This window comes from Acipenser ruthenus, chromosome 9 (genome assembly GCF_902713425.1).
Source record: "Acipenser ruthenus chromosome 9, fAciRut3.2 maternal haplotype, whole genome shotgun sequence".
NCBI classification, from domain to species: domain Eukaryota; kingdom Metazoa; phylum Chordata; class Actinopteri; order Acipenseriformes; family Acipenseridae; genus Acipenser; species Acipenser ruthenus.
This window is the reverse complement of record NC_081197.1, coordinates 40,098,241-40,121,766: the sequence shown is the minus strand read 5'-3', so window position 1 is coordinate 40,121,766 and position 23,526 is coordinate 40,098,241. Positions and strand designations below refer to the sequence as shown.

The 23,526-nt window shown below is 37.5% G+C and overlaps 1 protein-coding gene across 1 annotated transcript; it reads left to right on the top strand.

Annotated features, from left to right (window-relative positions):
* The first annotated feature begins 1,111 nt into the window (after window positions 1–1,111).
* On the top strand, window positions 1,112–14,155 carry LOC117405348 (calsequestrin-2-like). Its single transcript, XM_034008324.3, has 11 exons — window positions 1,112–1,546; window positions 3,689–3,773; window positions 4,838–4,938; window positions 5,647–5,758; window positions 7,148–7,221; window positions 8,299–8,429; window positions 10,576–10,621; window positions 11,343–11,397; window positions 11,734–11,834; window positions 11,916–11,990; window positions 12,482–14,155. Exons 1-11 carry the CDS (start codon window positions 1,313–1,315, stop codon window positions 12,758–12,760), a joined length of 1,293 nt encoding a protein of 430 aa, XP_033864215.3. The 5' UTR covers window positions 1,112–1,312; the 3' UTR covers window positions 12,761–14,155.
* The last annotated feature ends 9,371 nt before the right edge of the window (window positions 14,156–23,526 follow it).

The following is a 23,526-nucleotide window of genomic DNA, read 5'->3' as shown; positions in this document are numbered from 1 at the left end:
CTACTGGAATAAACAACGTGGTTGTACTTAAGTAATTTATAAGAACATTTTGAGGTATTTATTTGCAGTGTCTTTTTATATATAAATACTATTATAAGAAATGCTTTTGTGTGTGTGTATGGGGGGGGGGGGTCAGGTTATATGGCATGACTAATTTGTCACTGTCAGTGAAGGGCCTCATGGTTTAAAACCTGCCTATATTAGCAGTAACAATCCAATGCTCTATAATGCACTCTTGCAGTTACGAGGTCAGTGGTTCAACTCTTAGTCAGCACACAAGTACATTTTATACAAGTGTATAGAGAGATGCCTTATACTCCATGATGCATTAGTATATAAGGAAGGGCCTTTATTTTCACATTTTTACCTGGAAACCTGGCCCACTCAAGCATGTAGGAATGTTGATCTTGAAGGTACCCAAGAGCTTATCTCATATCTCAAGAAATGACATCACTGAGTGCTCATCTGTAGAGTGTAGTTCACGCTTCATGAATCTGGTGTGGCTGTCAGATGCATTGGTGGTCCAATGACTTTAGTTGGGAGATAATATTAGTTCCCACTTTTAGTGATAAGTTGAAAAACTACTTGATTGTGATACCCCCAAGCTTGTGACATTTATATACCAGTGATATACCACAATCTCTTTGTGCTATTTTAAACAAGAACAGCTTTGATCCTACATAAGGAATGGATAGTAGGACATATCAGCTGTGTCACTTTAGCTTTCGTTTATGCACAGCTGTACACAAAGTCTCTCCAGAATCTAGATATCTAATGTCCAGTTGTCTTTTATTTTACTGTTTTAGACTTGATGCACACACATATTCCAAAATACATCTGATGCTTAATGGCAACTGTATTCCCATTTCCCTCCCAGACCTCATTTTAATTAATTAATCAACTAATTTCCGTTTTATCTTTTCTTACAACTGGTTCTTTGGTTTAGCTGATAGAGAGGCTTGGTGAATCCCTCATGGTGTAATCTCTGTCCTCTTTTCATTGCTTGGTTTATTTTTAGCCTGAAACAACTGCTTCCTAAAAATGGTTTTGAATTGGCTGGGGAGTGGGGACAGCTATGTAAGATATCCAGGGTTCAGCCTTGCAGATTCCTACTGCCTTTTTTTGTCTTTCTCTTTGTCTTGGGCAGAGAACTACAGCGGCAGGCTGGCTTTCTCTGTTATGAAGAGCATCCAGTAAAACTTAAACTGAGGAGATAAAACTATAGGGACGCACTGCCGCTCCTGTCTGTGTCTTACTGCCCTTTAATTTAATTTGAATTGCATTTTATTATTTCTCTCTAGCAATTGCAAACATGCGGATCATTTGGTTCTTGTTGCCGTGTCTTTATCTAATCTCATTTTGCATTGCGGAAGAAGGGCTTGAATTTCCCACTTACGATGGAAAGGACCGGGTGATAGACATTGATGCAAAAAATTACAAGAAGGCGCTGAAGAAGTATGACATGCTGTGTCTCCTCTACCATGAGCCCATTCCTTCCAGCAAGGAGTTGCAGAAGCAGTTTCAAATGACCGAGCTGGTGTTGGAGGTAAGGGTGGAAATTGCAAAAACAGATTTGCCAAAGCGTGCAAACAAAGGGGCCTTTTTTTTTAGAACTGAATCCACCAAAAAGTTCAAGGCAGCTCACAGTGGGTTGTTTTCAAGGTCAGGCATTGCATGGGCTGCAACAGCGCTGTACTCCTTAATTGCTGACCTGCTTGCAGTCATTTATGACAGTTGTTATCTTACAAAGGTGCAACCTTTGAAAAATGCTGTATTGTAGGCTTCTACGACCACGATGTGGGACCTTCTAGAAGTATAATTAGAAACTGAAATACATTAGAAATACATACAAAGGTTGCATATAAAATACATTATTCTAACTGACCAGCTTTGCTGTTTGGTGTGTTTTCATTATTATAGCAAATTGATACAAATTGGGAATAAAGCAGATACAGGGAACTTGTCAGTTTGGGTTCAGAATGTAGGACAGACACAAAATCCATATTTAATTAACCAAACAATATAGTTTAGTTTACTGAAAAACTGAGTGTAGCATTAACCACACTCAACACAGTACTTCAGTAGTTTTCTGCATCTGTTCAAACATCAATTTTGCTGCATTTGACTATGTATGCTTCTACCTACGAGTACAGATTGTCATGGGTCTGCTAATCTCATACAGTACTGTAGTCATGAATTAAGGAGCAAGAGAATATCATCACAACATGAACACTACAAATTAAAGCAAGGTACAGTAGTTAGAGAATAAGATAGAAATAGATATTAATTTCATTTCAACCCTTGTGCCTACAGTGTCAGGAAAGCTGATCGCTTTATTATTAGATTTGGAAATTGACTTCTGGCCTTCTGTGAAGGCCCAAATACCACACATGGTCTTTCTGTCATCATGTCACAGGACAAGTGTGCATTGCACTTTCATTCTGTGTGTTCCCAGAACAGCTATTGTAGGACAGGATATAGGAATCATATTTGTTTTCTTGAATTGAATTGAAAAAAAAACATGATTTATATGTTACTCTTTTTGTGAGTTTTGTCCAGTTGTTCTGCTGGGATGTTGGTGTCTGACGCACTGGTCATGTAATTTGGGTTACCAGATTTGCAGAGTAAAAAACTAGGACGTTCTTTTTTCTCTTCAAGTCACTGACGTACCAACTCCGAAGCCGTATTTAACACAGTAATAAACAATTAAACATCTCAAGTGCATTTATTGCAGATGATAACAACTCATTATATTGTAATCTCAAACCATGTTACATGTGCAAAAAACCAGATTAAAAAAAGAGACCAGCTATTAATATTACCCTTTCGCAGTCAGCATTGCTCGTTGCATTAGTGAAGGTTACTATGGCGATCACCCCTCTGTCATCATAAGTCACGTGAACGGGACCTGAGTGACTTTCAGTTCTTTTGCTTAAATAATAACCAGACAACCAGAAAATACTTAAAATACAAAGAAACAACGATGTAGCCTAAACAATCGTTTTGATAAGTCGAAATGTTTTTACCGGTACGCAGTACTGTGCCGTACCGGCTTACTTTCACCTCTGGCCCCTTGGTAATGGGACATACATCAGCAAATTAGCATCTTTAAAAGTTGTGTCTACTCACAGCAATCTTGCAGATTCGACTTTACACAATGCCCCAATAAACATTACTGTTTATATTATACCAGAAGACATCTAAAGAAATCCTCTCCAGTGTTATTATATGTGTAGCACTGTGACTGCCACCAAGGCACTCACTTTCACCGATATACAAAATGACATACAGCTACTAACAACCGACCATAATAACTGAAAAGATTTAAACTTGTTCAAATGATTAAATAAATGCTACATTGATTTTTTTATAGCAGGTTTAAAACATCAGGTCATCAAGGAGATATACATTATGTCAAATATAATATGTTTATTATTAAATAAATTGTTTAAAAATTAGAAATATTTCATAAAATGGTATGAATAATTATTAAAAACTTTTACTGTATTAAAGTAACACAGAAAGACACACGGCACCTATTTGCAGGAGTTAACTAAATTCCTGTGAACTGCAATGCTATTAAAGCCATCTTAGGGAACTTCAGTACACGATCATACTTTTTAAGACTAAATGGAGACACCTGACTGCATTGAGGCACTTCTCTGAAACTCTTTTTGGTTTTCTTCAGCTTGCTGCCCAGGTTCTGGAAGATAAACACATTGGGTTTGGAATGGTAGATTCAAAGAAAGATGCCAAAGTGGCCAAAAAACTTGGTAAGGCAAAAAAAGAAATGTTTATAATTATTAAACATCCATTTCCTTCAATGTTCATTTTCAGATGTTTGTGGCTGTAGCATATTGATTGTGTCATCTATAAGTAACTATATAACTCAATAAAATGAATTGCTTCAAAACACACTTACTAGTTCAATAGGACTGGGTGTATGGTAGTGTTAATGTCAGGCATTTGTTAATTCTAAAATATCTATTCACAATGGGACTAATGCTACAATTGTGATATATATAAGAAGGCTCATTGTAAAACAAGTACCTCATCCAATTAGGATGACATGTTCAAGAGCAGCCATTTATGAACCTCCCTCTCCTAACTTTTGTAGTGAGTGATTTCTATTTTTGCAGTAAATAAATATAATACTTTGAAACAGTCATTTTTGTGGTGGTTGTTTATAGGTTGGTTTTTATGAAAATCTTTTTTTTTGTGGTCTCCATTATTGTTGTAAATTAAGCAAATAAAGTAATCTTTGTTAAAGATCTTATGGTGGTAAGTATTTTTTTTCCCAAATAATTATTATGTATTTATTTTGGACAACTTTGGAAAAATAAGTAGTTTGTACATAGTTGTTTATATACACTGCAGTGGATTATCTGGAATTATCAGAGCAAGCTTCACTTACAGACATGTCTACTGTTTGAATGTAGCCCAGAGAACAGATGTACCTGTGTTTTCTGGGAATTGGCTGGAAGCCTTTAAACCAAAATATTGAATGCCTAATTTTATTAAATCAAATCAATATGCTTTTGTCAGAAGTTTGCTTTAAAAAAAAAAAGTCTAATTTTCATATAGAACCGAATAGGATTAAATGAAGTAGTTAGGAACAGTTATTTTAATAATGAGGTAGGCATGTCAATTGTAAAACCAGCGATGTCATCTGTAGGTTCCCATGTGACAAAGCTGTGTTGCTACTGACCAGTAGTGGTACAGATCCAGTTGGTTACAAATACACAGATTTTAAACTAAGCAAAGTAATAAATATTTATGCATGGAACAGCTGGTCTGTTATTCAGTCAGTGGCATTTCATGTTTCTTATTTTTCTAGATCTGAACGAGGAAGGCAGTGTCTATGTGTTCAAAGCTGAACGTGTCATTGAGTTTGATGGAGAACTCGCTGCAGACGTCCTGGTTGAATTTCTGTTAGATGTAAGTACAAAAGTACAAAAGAGAAATAAGGAACTTTTTTCTCCATAACTTAAAGAGTCCCCTTAAGGGGTCCCCGAATGGCTCACCTGGTAAAAGCACTGCCACGTGGTTTGCAGGGTGAGTCATACAAACAGAGATTGCAGGTTCAAATCCTGGTTGTGCGAGGCGGGCCAGTCTTCACTGGGGACTCTGGGGGGAGGGGGCACCGCATTGGCCTTGCCGCTCCCAGGGTTGGGGGAGGTGGGATCCAGCTTAGAGCTTGGGGACAGAGATTTGCTGGGCTAGTCTTGTCCTCCAGAGGCCCCTTAACATTTTTTTAGGATGTTTGCGATTATTCTGAATTTAAAGCACCTTTTACACAGAAAAAAATTGTAAAAAAAAAAAAAAAGACAATATTCGAGTAATTGCAATAACCACAAAAAAAGACAAGGGGTAGAAAAATACTTTGAAAATTGATTTTGAAGCTACAGTACTTACTCACAAAGCAGGCAATGAAAACTACAAGATCTTATTCACTGTTCCTTTACTCCAGAGCCATGTACTGTACTATTGATTTGTTTTTTGATATACTTAATTCACGAGGGACTTCATCTTTAAAATAAACTGAATGAGTAATAAATCTGATAGCCAAAAGTTACAGTGGAGAATTAGAATAGTAATATTATTATTTTTAAAATAATGAAATGATATGTTTTGCTTGAAAACAAGCTGATGGAAGAACCAGTGGAGTTCATCAGCAACCCCTCAGAACTCCGAGCTTTTGACAACATCAACCAGGAGAACAAACTCATTGGCTATTTCAAAAACGAAGATTCAGAACGTGAGTCTCAACATTGGATCCCTGCTATTTGGGGCTGCCATTTTATTTGTGTTTCTTTTTAACTGTTTACTGTGTAATCTGTAACATCTGCATTGGCAACCATGCTCAGGTTTCAGTTTCATTCTAAAAGTAAAACTAAATGCACAATTTCAAGAAATACTGCATGTTCTGATCTTCAAGTGAATAAAACACATTACTGTATATTGAATGCACAGTTTTTAGCATAAGGTGGCACAGGCACATGCTGACAAAAAAAAGCATTTAGCGTAGTCTGCAATGGTGCTTGGGAGAGCTGAGGTGTGATTTAAACAGATGTAATGGAAACACCTACAGACCCTGGACCGAGATGTGTTCCAGTGTGAACAGAGCAGAATTCATTGGAAATGCACACATGCAGTACCATTAGGAAAAACTCCCAGAGTATTAATAATCTTTTCATTTTGTATTGTTGTCTGTAGAATTGAGACTGACCTGGTTTCAGCCAATATTTTCAAATGTCATTTTGGGCCACGGTCCCTTCCAGTCATTAATCCCCACGTCTCACTCGTTATCGTCATAACCTGGCCCATTTATAGCTGTGCATGACTTCAGTAAACTCGCCCCCTATGATTGTGAGGTTTTAAATAGCTTCTTCTCCTGCTCAAATAAATCACAGACACATCATTCTGCCCTTTACAAATAGAGCATGGTGAAGTCATCTTTTTTTTAATAACTGCACTTTCTATAGTAGAGTTTGTGGAAGACAAGATTGACTTGCAAAGACAGCATGGATTCTAGCTATCAAAATGTGTAATTGATAAATTGATAAAGGTTTACAGGACATGTCATGCATTGACAAGAGTTGCTTTTTCTGCCTATGCATTCTCTGACAGCTGCAGGGAAAGGTCAAGTAGATGTTGTGGTGACTGCATGTACAGCACTGTAATGGCATTGTATGTGCTAAATACATTTCAAAAACACATTCAGGGCCTTATTCTGAAGCAAGTGAAGATCAGAGTGGAATAATTTGAATGGCATAAAACTGGAAACTGCTGAATGTAACTTGCTAGTTTTATACTGTTACTGTTTTATTTCTCTCAGATTATATTTGCCTTTACATTTGCTTCAAAATAACAGAGTGAGCCTTTTAGATCAATGTAACTTGTATCCACTGATACTGTTATCATTCTGTCATATGGGGGTGAGGTTAACATGGTAAACAGAAAACTTTTACAATGTTAAATTCAAGTGCCATAGGAAATGACTCCACCAAAACATTCATGGCCTGGGTATAAGAAATGATCAGGTCAAATAAGATAGGCCTAGCCTTGTGAGCTGATGAAATCACTGAGAATTGCATATAGCAGACAAATGGTACACAAAGATAATCCTGACATCTTATACTTTTAGATTTCCATGCTTTTGAAGAGGCATCTGAGCACTTCCAGCCATACATTAAATTCTTCGCAACATTCGACAAAGGAGTAAGTATCCATTTTGTTAGACTGCAAAGTGGTTTAAATGGCAGGATTAAGCACTAATTAAGCAGATGAATAATGACTTCATCATCCATCCATCTTTCAGTCTGGTATTTATTTGGTTTTCTGATCTTCCTCCACCTCTCCAGCCACCAGCTATAATGTGACTTCCCTCTTTTGTGAAGATTAGTGGGTAGTGCTTTGCACAGTTCTGTTTAATTATTAACAGCCAGAGAGTGTTAAGCACTTAAATGCTAGAGGTTGAGCACAGAGGATTCCACCTACTCAAGACATTTAGGATTTCAGATCATGTTTTTACATTAACCCTGCTATGAAATGTTTATCTTTTTGTACACCCATTGAGTCATTCTTGACACAAAATATTTATTTGGCTTTAAAACTGGAGAAAGGGAAAGATGAAAATGGGTGTTGAAACTAATGGGCATAATTACAGTAAAATTTATGTTACTTTTAATTTATAAGCCTCTGCCTGCTGTTTAACTCAAGCATTGTACTTCATTTAAAAAGCTTGGTAGATTACGATTGAACGATGCATTACTCTAAATGAGATGATATATTTTCCTGCTAGCTTGATCCTTTACAGAAAATAGTTAAGAATGAAAAATGAATAATGAATGAATAGATTATGGCATGGTAAAAAAAAAATGTAACATCTTGGTTAGTGCACAACGTCATGTGATCTTTGTATTGGCATACATATGAAAAATAGAGGCAAAACACAGATTTGGATTAGAGTACTCTTCATCTTGATAAATTAACAGACAAGCAGTTTGATACACATACATTTCTTTTAACAAAAGCATTTTTCAACAAATATTTTGTTCCTTTTGTTTAAACGAAGCACAAGGTTTATAGAGTAGCAGGAAACCTAATAAAACTGCCTGCTATCTTCTTCTTCTTCTTCTTCTTCTTCTTCTTCTTCTTCTTCTTCTCCTTCTCCTTCTTAGTATTAATATTATCGTTAATGTCTGTCCTTGAACAGTGACAGGTCCTATCTCATGAATGAGGATCTTCACATAGAAACACATAGATTGCCTCCAAATCTTGTTCTTTACACCGTAGGTTGCAAAGAAACTTACTTTGAAAATGAATGAGGTGGACTTTTATGAAGCTTTCATGGAAGACCCAGTTACCATTCCTGGAAAGACACACACTGAAGAGGAAATTGTGGAGTATGTGAATGAACACAAAAGGTAAATCACACCTAAATTAATCTAGTGAAGACCTCCATGTAGAAATCTTGACTGACCATTTGTAACAACATCACATACTTTGAATACACAAATCCAGTGCCAAACAACAGTATATATATATTTTTTTAATTTAGTGGTCGCTAACTATTTTTATTGTTTTCTCCCTAATTTAGTAATGTCCAATTATTTTTAGGCTCAGTCCACCGCTACTACCCCTGTGCTGACTCAGGAACGGCGAAGACGGGCACACGCTGTCCTCCGAAGCGTGTGCCGTCAACTGACCGCTTCTTTTACACACTGCAGACTCACCATGCAGTCACCCAGAGCTATAGCGTTGGAGGACAACGCAGCTCTGGGCAGCTTACAGGCAAGCCCGCAGGTGCCCAGTCAGACTACAGGGGTCGCTGGTGCGCGGTGAGCCGAGGACACCCTGGCCGACCTAATCCTCCCTCCCCCGAGCGGCGCTCGGCCAATTGAGCGCCGCCCTCTGGGAGCTCCCGTCCTCGGTCGGCAAAGGAATAGCCTGGACTCGAACTCGCAACGTCCAGACTATAGGGCACATCCTGCACTCCACGCAGAGCGCCTTTACTGGATGCGCCACTCGGGAGCCCAAACAACAGTGTATTTTAAATACATCCCAAATTCAAATTTATGCCACATCATCAAGATTTTTATCCAAACAACTGACATACTGGTTAAACCTCTATCTTGCACGGCAGTGGGATTGTATATTGTGTTGGCAGGGAGAGCAATTGACATATAAACATGGAAGAATGTGCAAGTGATTGACATAGACCCTGGTCAGCCACCAGATGACCTAATTCACTGGGGCTCATTGATGTGGTACTTTTCCTTATTCATGATTCTCTTGTCTGCTTCTGCTCACTAAAGACCATGTGCTATTACAGTACTTGTATAGTCCTTGAGAGCTGGCCAGAACAATGGGAACTGGCATGTGTGGGGTTTTAGTTTTAAGCTGCTTTTCTGTGAGCGGATTGGTTCCTATTTAAAGACAATGAATACTGCTTATCTTTGCCCATTCTTGTTCTAGGGGGGTATGTTTCAGATTTCAGCTTAATGGAAGAGAAAGCATAGACTTATTGTGGATCCATGAAAATCAAAAAACAAAAATCATTGTATGAACTTGGCCCTATATTGTGTGTTGCTTTACAATTAATTAAACAGCGGTGGGGACTCGCCTCCTGATCCACTTAGATCTCTGAGAATGGTCAAGGAAGCAGACATTTTGTTTTTCCACCCCTTTAGAACAAGCTTCAGGACTGTATCACAGTGTTATGCAGCACTGCACAATGCTGACGTTATCCCTTGTAATTAATGTACTTGTATCAAACATTGGACAGTAACATAATCCTCACAGCTGTTTTTATTAAAAGTAAAGTGCATTCTTCTGAATCCAAAGGTTAGTGACTCTAAGAAAGCCACTAGTGTGCACCTGCTTGACCTTGTCATTGAAAGTTTGAGCACAGCTAGCCTTCAGAACAAAGTTTAAGAAGGCCTTGTTCACAAAGCTTCAACTCATTACTTAATATTTTGATGAATGATTATTAAGTCTTTTTTTTTAATCAATAACTGTTGTAGACGGTTGCCTTCCTTAACAACATTATAGTAATAGGCAAATGTATGTTCGTATGACAGTTGATATTTCAGTTTTTATTTATATTCAGGTCTTTTGGACTTTTAAACAGGGAAGGACAACAACACAAGCAGACAGCAGACATAAACAAATACATACACTGTGCATAACAATAATAATACAGTTAATTACAAAAACTTTAAACCATAAGTGATCATTTGTACAAAGTTTAATCATAATCAGCAAGCTGTAGAATCTAAACTTTGATAGGATTTTTAAAAAAAAAACACTGAAAGAAAATAAAGTAAACTGCTTTACATTTGATACCATGTACATGGGAGCCAATAAAATGGGCACCCATATGTGTACATATTCTGTGAATGTCCCTGGCCTTCACATTAAACTCAAAGCAGTATTGATAAAGGAACTGTCATTGTAGCCGATGATATTAACTGGGTACCATTTTATTTATTGTGTACAGTGGTAGTTTTTATTCATGGCTTTCAAAGTATAAATGCACTCTGGTTTATTTCTGCTTTGCTACTTTTTCAGAGCTACTCTTAGAAAGTTGCGTGCACAAGACATGTTTGAGACCTGGGTAAGAAGAACTCTGATTTTGATATTCCCAGTATTTGCAGAGTTAGCATGTGTTTAAGTCAATAATAGTTTTCTGCTGCATTCTATACATTCAAATACCAGCTTAACCAAGATCAGGCTCATGATATAGACTATGCCACACACATATATTAAGCCTATACATATTTTTGCTTTTGTCAAGGTAATTTATTGATATTCCTGGACTAAAGCAATGGGGAAAAAAAACACTTTTATATATTCTGGAGCCAGTTCCCCAGTTTATCAATGCAGAAATGGCATAATTTTGTGAAAATGATACAAAACAAAACTAGTGAGAAACATCTCAGAAGGATGAGTTAAGGACACAGGGGTAACAGTAGACATGTTTGAGAAACAGGGGTTAATGTGTTGTGCACTATATTTGCAGGTATTGCACAGCATAGCCATTCTACTGCACTGTATGACACATGTATCCATTCAGAGATTTAATGAAAATCATCTATTCCAAGGTCTAGTAGATAACATACTAATAGTAACAGTAATGTTGTGCCAAATGAGAATTTTTTTGGCCTGTCTTACCATATGTCTTTCTGTCCATATGATGTACTGCATCTTTTTGTTTATTGCTGAGTTTCCATATACATATGCTTTTTTTGATAGTATTAGATTATATTGAATTACATTTAAATATCATCATTTTTGTTAAATACGGATGCACTTTTTCTTCAATGGTTACTGTGCAGGAGGACGATTTGGATGGATTCCACATTGTTGCCTTTGCTGAAGAGGAAGACCCTGGTGAGTCTTTTGAAAACCATAGCAACTTGTGTGTGGTAATTTGGGATTCATACCACCAGCTTTAATGTTTAATTAAATATATGTGGTACATCACATTCTTGTTAAGGATTATAGTAGAATATGAAATACATGTTTCCAGTTGATTCCTTTGTTGCCTGAAATGTGACAGAATGTTAACAGTCCTTTCAGGAAGTTACAATAAAACTCATTTGTAGTTTATATTTGTTTTTATTATTAAGGTACATTGTCTGAGCACAAACTTTAATATATCTGTAATTAGTGAGCTGTAGAAATGATTGTATTATAAAATAACATATATTCCATTCTCCGTTTTAGATGGTTTTGAGTTCCTGGAGATTCTGAAAGAAGTGGCCAGAGACAACACCAACAACCCTGACCTCAGTATTTTGTGGATTGACCCAGATGACTTTCCATTGGTGGGCAGAAGTAGAGTCCCTTTGTCATAAGATCTATAAAAGATGTTCTCTATATTAAGCCATTTCCTGTTCTAATTTCAGTTGATCGCTTATTGGGAGAAAACCTTCAAAATTGACCTCTATAAACCCCAAATTGGAGTGGTGAATGTTACTGATGTAAGTTTCACAACTCATGTGCCTCTTGATAATGTTTACTGGTTCAGGAACGTGAAACCAAACTGCATGATTTGGGAACTACTTGAAATGATTCAAATGATTTATAAATTCTTTGGAAATTAGTTCTCAAAGCTAAACAGGGCTTTTGTATTCACTGAGTTTGGATGAATGGAGACTAGATTAATATTTTTTGGAATGCTGCTGAATGTTATCTACCATATATGTATTCATTTTTAAATGTATTGCATGCATCCACAGTCCAGCAGCAATACTAGAAATTAACTTTGGATTTGAAGCCTCTGTTAATGTATTCTGCAAGGATTTCTTCTTATATCGAGTGAATATTGTAAGTAGTTCATCCATAACGTTAAATGCTAAGATTTACAGTAGATACAATACACAACAAACATTTTTGACTAGTCTCTGTCAAGGTTGTTTATGTTATGTCCTTTTGATCCACAATGCTAATTATTGTTCAATTCTACCTGAAGGCTGATAGCGTGTGGATGGATATCACAGATGATGAAGACCTGCCCACAGCTCAGGAGCTGGAAGACTGGATTGAGGATGTGCTGTCTGGGAAAGTAAACACTGAGGATGATGATGATGAGGATGATGATGATGATGGTGACAATGATGATGATGATGACAATGATGATGATGAAGATGACGACGATGATGAAGATGATGATGATGATGACGACGATGATGATGACGATGATGACGATGATGATGATGATGATGATGATGACGATGACGATGATGATTAATTTATTAACTGTGTATCTATGACAGAATCTTATCACAGGCATTATACAAATACTTAGACTTACAGTTTGTGCTGGATTCTGCTGCTAAAAAAAGGATTCCTCTGCCAGTGGCAGCAAGTTCAGGAGAAATTCCACCTTGAATGATTTTATAGATAAAACAGTTTTGTACATTTTGTACTTTCACTATTTTATCCTATTATTGTTTATATTTTTTTCTTTAAATCCATTTTTCAAAAGTCAAAAACAAATAACATCTCGTTTACTGAAGTAACAAAAAAATTACCAGTTAAAACATAGGGTTTCAGAATCAGAAATGTAATTATGTCAATAACACGTGAAAAAAAACCCATTATTTTATATTTTACTAATGTAAAATACATGTTTGAGAATTAGACTTTTTAACTTACTTTGTTTTGCTGAAAACCTACCATTTGCTTGTATAAGGTCATTACAAATAGTTTGAGAATCTAACCCATAGTGGTTTAAACATGGAATATACAAAACCAAATCTCTTTAACTACTTTACTTTACCATTGTCAACATACGTGGCTTTCAAAAAGCAAAATCTCTCTTTGGACCAGAGATAGTAGATATGAAACTTTAGAAAAAATGTCTTTAGGGACAAATGTCTTGAGTTGGTCATGTCTATGACAGTTGAATAATGTAATAATGAATTCTATCAAGGCTATAGTGCATATTTAATTTTGAACTCTCAGAATGGCGTGGTGTGCTATAAAAATGCACAGAATGACACTGGTAAATCAACAATGATTAGCGCAATCGTTTTTACAATGTACTGTAATATCGACTTCTACTTGTTTATGCCCATCGCAAAAGGCAACTACAGAGTAAACAGTAAAAGTTTTCTGCATATGACACATTAGAGTTAAATACTTTAGGGTTAAAATACATATCACATCTGTATGTCACACATACTTAAATAAGTTTTTTTTTTTTTTTTTTTTTTTTAGTAAAATAAGGTTTGATATTCATGTTTGAGAGGTAGTTGTTAAAGTAGTCATGAGTATCAAACTGTATTTTATTCATTAAAAAATCTTTAAATACCTCATGTGAATAGGGCCTAGTCGCAGTCAAAAAACATTTATGCCATTTTCTGACCAGAGATGCTTATTTTGAATGTCTAGTAAAACAATGTATTTTCAAAGGCAAGTCAAACAGCATCAGTACAATATATACCTATATTATTGTTCTGTTGACATTTATAACTAAATAAATCATGTGAATGGAGCTTCCTACCTTGTATTCTACTCACAGGGATTTGACTCCTGTGAAACGCTATTATCTCCCTTTCATGGTGAAGTCATGCTAGGGAAATTGGCCATCTATTGTCAGGAATGTACCTTAATAATTAATAAAAACAAATATAAACTACAATTGAGTTTTATTGTAACTTCCTGAAATGATTCCTCACATAATCTTCTGTGACATTTCAATATGGAAGAAAAGGTCATCTTATTTGACTTGCCATTTTCCACATAGGATGTCACTTTACCAGAGATTTTCTTACAGCAGACATTTTGAATAGATATTTGAAACAGATTTTAAGGTTATGTGTAAAACGTTGTCAGGATGGTAACAATGAAAAGAAAAATTACATTATTTAAACAGTTGTAGCAACAAGTGGGGACATATAACACTATATTTTATGGAACCACACTAATTAATCTCTAAGGGTTTTCCAATAGGACATTGTTCTCATTTCTTTCTAATTATCACATCAACAGGAAAATATGACTTGTTTTTCCATCCATACATTATCTGTAACCACTTAATCCTATAGAGGGTCGCGGTGAGCCAGAGCCTAATCCAGCAGACACAGGGCGCAAGGCAGGACTACACCCTGGATGGGACGCCAGTCCATCACAGAGTAACTAAGGGGCAATTTAGACTGTAGGAGGAAACCCACGCGAACACGGGGAGAACATGTAAACTCCAGACAGACAGACCCCTAAGGCCAGAACCCAGGACCCCGGAGCTGTGAGGCAGCAGCGCTAACCACTGTGCCACCGTGCAGCCCATTGACTTTTTTTTGCTAATTACAAAGGTGTATTTATTGATTGTCTAATTAAAAAATATTAGCATTCCCGGGAAACATTTAGTGAGTTTCAAACTCACTAAATATTTTTTCTTTCCTTCTGCCTCAGAGCTGGCAACACAAGCTGTAAGCTGAGCCCATTGTCTGTTCTGCTGCACTGTAAACCCATACATCAATCATTCAGTGCGGTGTCCGCTTTAGCAAGGTCATCAAGCTGCACCTTTCTTCGCTTCAATCAAGAGGAATATCATAGCCAAGAAATATTACACTCCTGCAAGGAAAACAGAACAGCAAACATAAATAGACACATACAGTAGAATTTTCCATCAATCTGGTAATTGCTTTACTCAATAAATTGTAAGCGCTTAACTTTGTTTAACCTGTCAAAACCCCAGCCCCTCACAGACAATTTCCGCCTGGGGGGCTGTGCCCTTAAATAAATCACAATATCTTCCAAAGTATAGACAGCACAGGCATGGTTCAGGGCTTGAATTCAAGGTAACCCCTTGGGCATCAAGACTAAAACCTCAGGTGTGATAAAAGTCTTACTCAGTACCACACTGGAAGGAGATATCCAGAAAAAATACATAAAAAAAACAACAAACGCTTTTCATTTTTTTATGTTCTATAATCATTTTTTCAACTTGTAGCACATGAAAAGAGCCAGATTTCTTTCCAGTGCTTCACCAACATGTCTAATATACTGGGTAAAAATTTGGAACTGTTTGAACAAAGGGATCAAATTCTACAGGAGTTTTTACAAAGCTAAGCCCAAGGGTCCCCAAACCTCTCCAAAAATAAACATTGTGTAAATCTTTATGTCAATTGATATACTAAGTTCTAAAAGGGATGTTATCTTCAGGCACCTCACAGGCTAGCCATTGCCACATGCATTTGCCTTTGAAAGGCTTTTTTTTCCCCCTTATGTGTTTGTTTGCACATCGATTACTCTGTGATGGATTGGGTTACAAACAAAGTAAAGGCATGAATGGAAAGCTTGTGACCTCCCCTACAACATGATCAAGGAGACTTCATCGTCATCAAGGTTGTAAGACCAGAGCAGCAAAACGCAAGCTAGTCGATTGCTTTTGTTTTGAATGCAAGGGGGTACTAGACACATTGTGAATGGGATATCTCAGCGGTAAAATGACGGATTCAAAAAATTCCTTCGCTGTTTGACGGTAGGAAAACAATGATTTTGATATCGAGTCAGCTTTTTTTCTCTTTTGCTTTTGTAATAATATTAAAAATGAGTTATGAAATATAATATTTACGTGCAGTTCCGTGTTCCGCCCATGGGACTAGAGGGCGTAAGAGGTAATTGTATCCATTATTAACCCCACTGGAGAAATCCCCTTACAAAGGGGATATTGTAGAGGCTACATAAGCACATATGGTATTAAAATGATTTGACATAAGTTGTTTAGAATATCAAATTCTAGTGATATAGTGGGGTCTGTCTCTCTGTACATCACTCCATCTGTATGTCACACTTACAGTGCCTTGCAGAAGTATTCACCCCTCTTGGACTTTTCCACATTTTGTAGTGTTACAACCTGGAATTAAAATGGATTTAATTGGGATTTTTACCATTTGATTTACACAACATACTTAACACTTTGAAGGTGCAAAATATGTTTTTTTATTGTGACACAAAAGTTAATTAAACAAAAAAAAAGACATTTGTTGGTTGCATAAGTATTCACCCCCCTGAGTCAATACTTGGTAGAAGCACCTTTGGCAGCAATTACAGCTGTGAGTCTTTTTGGGCAAGTCTCTACCAGCTTTGTACATCTGGATCCTGCAATTTTTGCCCATTATTCTTGGCAAAATTGCTCAAGCTCTGTCAAGTTGGATGGGCAATTTTCAAGTCTTGCCACAGATTCTCAATCGGATTGAGGTCTGGATTTTGACTGGGCCATTCTAAGACATTCAGGTTCTTGTTTTTAAACCACTCCAGTGTAGCTTTGGCTGTGTGTTTAGGGTCATTGTCCTGCTGGAAGGTGAACCTCCGCCCCAGACCCAGGTCTCTTGCAGACTGAAACAGGTTTTCCTCTAGAATTTCCCTGTATTTGGCGCCATCCATCTTGCCCTCAATCAGTTTCCCAGCCTGCCGATGAAAAGCATCCCCATAACATGATGTTGCCACCACCATGCTTCACCGTGGGGATGGTGTTCTCAGGGTGATGAGCAGTGTTGGCTTTGCGCCACACATAGCATTTTGCGCTAAGGCCAAAAAGTTCAATTCTGGTCTCATCAGACCAGAGAACCTTTTTCCACGTTTGCTGTGTCTCCCACATGCCTTTTGGCAAAATCCAAACAGGATTTGATATGGGTTTTTTTCAGCAAAGGCTTTCTTCTCACCACTCTTCCATAAAGCCCAGCTTTGTGGAGCGTCCTGGTTATAGTTGTCCCATGGACGATTTCTCCCATCTCAGCTGTCGATCTCTCCAGCTCCTTCAGAGTTACCATTGGCCTCTTGGTTGCTTCTCTGACTAATGCACTCCTTACCTGGTCACTGAGTTTTGGTGGACGGCCTTCTCTAGGCAGTCGCGGTTGTGCCATATTCTTTCCATTTTTTAATAATGGATTTAACGGTGCTCCGGGGGATGTTCAAAGTTTGGGATATTTTTTTATAACCCAACCTGATTGGTGCTTCTCCAGAACTTTATCCCGGACTTGTTTTGATAGCTCCTTGGTCTTCATGATGCTGTTTGTTTAGATATGCTCTCTAACAAACTCTGGGGCCTTCCAGAAACAAGTGTATTTAATCTGAGATCATGTGACACTTTAATTGCACACAGGTGGACTCCATTCAACTAATTATGTGACTTCTGAAGGCAATTGGTTGCACCAGAGCTTATTTAGGGGTGTCACAGCAAAGGGGGAGAATACTTATGCAATCAAGACTTTTCAGTTTTTTATTTGTAAATAATTTTGAAAAATGTGTAGATTTTTCCCCCCACTTTGACATTATGGACTATTTTGTGTAGATCAGTGACAAAAAATCCTAATTAAATCCATTTTAATTCCAGGTTGTAACACTACAAAATGTGGAAAAGTCCAAGGGGGGTGAATATATATGCAAGGCACTGTATCCAGAGAGGCGCTTATTACATTGTCTTGAAGCTTGGTAATAAAATTATTTAGCTAAAGCAATTGAGAATAACAGATGCTGAGGATATAGGGGGTGTCCTCTCTGTCTGTTCATCCATTTTTGATTATTTGTTTATTTAGCAGACGCCTTTATCCAAGGCAACTTACAGAGACTCGGGTGTGTGAACTATGCATCAGCTGCAGAGTCACTTACAATTACGTCTCACCTGAAAGACAGAGCACAAGGAGGTTAAGTGACTTGCTCAGGGTCACACAATGAGTCAGTGGCTGAGCCGGGATTTGAACCGGGGACCTTCTGGTTACAAGCCCTTGTCTTTAACCACTGGACCACACAGCATCCATCCACCTGTATATCACACTTGACATATTTCTGAATAAAAGGTTTATACAATTGTCATAAAACTTGGTATTAACTTTATTTAACATATGTTACTGAGTTTAAAGTTTCAGGGATATGGGGGATGTCTGTATGTCACACATTTTTGCATATACACATACCAGATTGTAATGAATGGATCTTATGGAGTAATGTTTATCAAGAAAAAAAAAAAAGCTTCTATGTTGCGTATTTCCATCATATAAACTTTGCAGTGGTTAGTTTTTCTATATACTGTAGGTACAGTAAAACTACTACAATTTTTCTATCGTGTCTGCTTGTTACTGTTATAGTGACAGAGGCACTAATAGGATTGGCTGACAGATGCACGCTAATCTTTGCGTTTGGAAGATCTTTGTGTTGTGATTGGATACAGTTAAGATACAGATTTGTTATGTTGTTATTTAATTTCTTAAATAAAGTCAAACACACAACTAATAGATATAATCATTTGATGGTCTGAGTCACAGCAGCAAAGCAGATGTGGGCTTACACTGGGGCACAGGAACCATGCACGGAAGGTTTTCTTCCAGCTTCTGAACTCTTCTGTACTCGCAGCAAGACTGAGCTGCATGCTTTTCAGAAAGGTGATTAGCTTGCTTTAAATCTTGAACACCATTTCAGTAACCATCTTCATATATTTAGTAGAAGGCTTTTTGTTAGTGTCATATTCCTTCTGTTAAACAAAAATAGAGCCATTACTTCTTTCATACTATCAAGTGTAATTGTTTAAATCTGCACACTGGTCTTACCCCTGTCATCACATTTTGTTATTCTATAATAAAAATAAACAAATATATAACAAACATCCCTAACAAATATATAGAGATAAACATTTTAAACATATTCCTATTTAAATAAATAAAATGCTGCTTTCAAACAAATGCTGCATATCATAATTTCAAATTATTCAGATGTGGTTCAGCTATTACATCAATGATGTACATTCCAGTATTAGCAACACTGGTTAACTGACTGTGACATCAGGGACATTAAGCATCACAATTGGATGAACATTACTTGAAATATACTCTCATAAACATTCTAGTTTTTATTAATGAGTTTTGGGGGAATGAATGCTCATTAATATTTCCATTTAGAGCACAATACAGGGCAGGATCTTACTCAGGGTGTCATGGGTTTAACTGTCTTAAAATACATCATGAGCAGAAGAAGCCGCTTAGCCAAGGTGATAAAGTGAGGGCTCCATTCCTGCACCAGTCTTCTCAGCACAAACTTGGTCCAGTGGGGAGGACAAACAAGACTGGGATGACTTCCAAATCCTCTGGAAGGAGTTAAAACCCCACACTGGCCCTGGAGAAGGACAAGACAGACAAACAGGCACATCCATTGTAGCAGTGCAAGGAAGAGATGTTTGTCAGGGGAGGTGCCAGAGATGCATTCTCAACACGTTTGACCCATATTTGTCTAGATTTGTAAGATCTTGTAATATCTTCTGATGTAATTTGGACAAGATTGTTTGAAATCAAAATGGTGACACTATCAAATCAGAATCACAGTTGATTGAGAATAGGTTTATTGGACTATTTTGTCCATAGATAACTTTTGCATATTTGCTTCTAGTAAAATAGTTATATATGTGCATTACTCTATGTTTAACAGCCTAAGTACACTCTCCATTTAAAAACATCCACGTTATACTAGCTGTTTAACCTCATCTCACTCTGAAAGCACTTTAATTGAAGTTAACAATGTCTGGCAGCTGTGGCATGCAGTGCAAAATAAAAAGTAATGCAAAACCATAGGCTCCAGACAGTACGTCTTAGCCTGAATTCTAAGCTGCAGGCAAGTGAGGCTCACTTTTCACAGTGCACAATTGGACACTTCAATATTTATGTTGACAATTTATTTGCGTGTGTGTTGATCAAGTGCAGACCAGACTGTTCAACCAAACAACCAGGACATTTTCCACAGTAGCAATCAGTTTGTCCAGGTCTAAATACACATAAGACCCTTAGTTGGTGGGGGAGGCTGGGGGATGGCCATTGTTTCAGAGGTGGTAACCTAAGTAGGCTCAATGATTACAGTAGTGCTTAGAAATGGTCATAAACTAGCATGGCAAGCTTTTATATTCAAATCTTAATTATCCTGACATCTTTTGCAAAGATCCTCAGTGATGATGCATTTATAATTTCCTCACTCTGTATTGGGTAAGAATTTAAATCTGGTCCAATCTGTTGTTATTATTTGTTCATTTAGCAGACGCCTTTATCCAAGGCGACTTACAAAGACTAGGGTGTGTGAACTATGCATCAGCTGCAGAGTCACTTACAATTACATCTCACCCGAAAGACGGAGCACAAGGAGGTTAAGTGACTTGCTCAGGGTCACACAATGAGTCAGTGGCTGAGGTGGGATTCGAACCGGGGACCTCCTGCTTACAAGCCCTTTTCTTTAACCACTGGACCACACAACCACTAACTGAAAATACCCAGCCAGTACGTTAAAGCCCTCTGAAATGTTGACAAAATGTTGTGTGCAACTTCTCTGCAAGTGGTAGTTTGCAGATGTCCTCTACAAAAACCAAAAATCCTAGCAAAGCTATTGTATCAATGTGACTTGTAACTTGTTTTCTCTCATTATCTAAAGCTGCTAATAGGATGATGCAAATAAAAACTATGCAGTATTATATTTGTATTAAAATTACTTTACCAGGTTTTGGGTTAGATGCAGTTTTTGGCAGTAACTTGCCTTGAAAGCTGTAGCTTCACAGCAGTGTCACATATGCAAGTTAGAGGAACAAAACAGTAACCGCACCAGCAATGTTTGCTGACAAGGAAAATTCACTGACAGCTGTAATTGCTACCAAAGGTGCTTCCACCAGGTATTAACTCGGGGGGGTTGGAGACTTATCCAATTATGATCTTTCAGTTTTGTATTTTTAATATATAACTTTTTTCCCCTTAACAGTGTGGAGTATGGTGTGTAGATAAGTGGGAAAAAAAATAATTTAAATGCATGAAACTCTGAGGCACTGACACAACAAAATGTGAAAAAAGTTCAAGGGGGTGTAGACTTTCTATAGGCACTGTATGTACAGTGCCGTGAAAAAGTATTTGCCCCGTCTGATTTTCTGCATTTTTGCAGTTTTCACATTGTATTTAGTCAGATTTTTTTGTGGGTTGTAGTAGTATATAGAGGGAGTCTGAGAGAAAAGTTTGGTGCTTCTTTCATTTGTTTGGTGTGCAAGGTAATCAAACATGCAATCTTCAGGTGTGAAAAAGTTATTGCCCCCCCTCCCTAGTTAACTCAACCCAATTAAAGGGATAATTAGGGTCAGCTGTTTGAGTACTTTGGTTAACAACCAGGTCTGATTTGGGCCAGACCTGCCCAATATAAATCTGACTAACTTTGCCCCTTACCATCAGAGTGAAGTTGTCGGCACACAGGTTCTAGAGGCACATCATGCCACTAACAAAGAAATTCCTGAAGACCTCCGGAAAAAAGTTGTTGATGCCTATCAGTCTGGAAAGGGTTACAAAGCCATTTCTAAGGCTCTGGGGCTCCACCGAACCACAGTGAGAGCCATATTGTCCAAATGGTGAAAGTTTGGGACAGTAGTGAATCTATCCCAGGAGTGGCCGTCCTGCCAAAATCTCTCCAAGAGCAAGGCGTAAAATCGTCCAGGAAGTCACAAAGAACCCTAGAACAACATCCAGGGATCTGCAGGCCTCTCTCGCCTCGGTTAAGGTCAGTGTCCATGACTCTACCATCAGAAAGACACTGGGCAAAAATGGGATTCATGGCAGAGTAGCAAGGCGGATACCATTGCTCACTAAGAAGAACATGAATGCTTGTATTGTTTGCCAAAAAGCACCTGGATGATCCTCATGAGTTCTGAAACAATGTTCTATGGACAGATGAGTCAAAAGTGGAACTTTTTGGCCGACATGGGCCCAGTTATGTCTGGTGAAAACCAAACACTGCATTCCACAGTACGAACCTCATACCAATGGTCAAGCATGGTGGTGGTAGTGTCATGGTTTGGGGATGCTTTGCTGCATCATTGAAGGAACCATGAATTCTGCTCTGTACCAGAATTCTACAGGAGAATGTAAGACCATCCATCCGTGAGCTGAAGCTGAAGCGCAGCTGGGTCATGCAGCAAGACAATGATCCGAAACACACAAGCAAGTCTACATCAGAATGGTTGAAGAAAAAGAAATTTAAAGTTTTGGAATGGCCTAATCAAACCAAACCTAAACCCCATTGAGATGTTGTGGCAGGACCTGAAACGAGCAGTTCATGCTCGAAAACCCACAAATGTCACCGAGTTGAAGCAGTTCTGCATGGAGGAGTGAGCCAAAATTCCTCCACAGCGCTGTGAGAGACTAATCAATAACTACAGGAAGCATTTGGTTGCAGTTATTGCTGCTAAAGGTGGCGTAACCAGTTATTGAGTCTATGGGGGCGATTACTTTTTCACACGGGGGCATTGGATGTTGCATAACTTTCTTTAATAAATAAATGAAATATGTATCAAATGTTTGTATTATTTGTTCACTCAGGGTCCCTTTTATCTAATATTAGGTTTTGGTTGAAGATCTGATAACATTCAGTGTCAAAAATATGCAAAAATGCAGAAAATCAGACCGGGGGCAAATACTTTTTCACAACACTGTATGTATGATAAACAACCAGCCCAGTTCTTGTGGAAAATATGCAAAGAACTTAGTAAAATTAAAAAGAACAGAAATTTGTCAACACAATAAAAGTGCATTTAATTTTCAGACAATATACAAATGAATAAAACAAGATTTATCTTGAGTGTTTAAAAAAATATTAATATGTATTACACAGAATAGAATGCATACAGAACAGATATAAAAAACGACACATTAAGAAAATGTACAAAGTAGATTTAAGGGTTGAAGAAGTCAATATCCTGGCAAAAACACAGATGACAAGGGATGTTTTTTTTTCCTGACCGCTGTAGTGCTTTAATAATAATGATAGAGACGATACAACTGGTTTTCAATTTATTTTTCATGTACAAAATCTGCAGTGTGTAAAACAGTTCCGATACAAAAAAAAAGTCAAATTCAGATTAACACATTTCCAAACAGAATAATTTACTACTCTACACACACATTGTTAGTTTCAAATACCTCTGCTGTATAGTTTTTTTTCTGTTTAATTTAACAAATAGAAAACAGAACAAAGAAATCTGTGATTTGTTAAAAGTGATATGTGCAG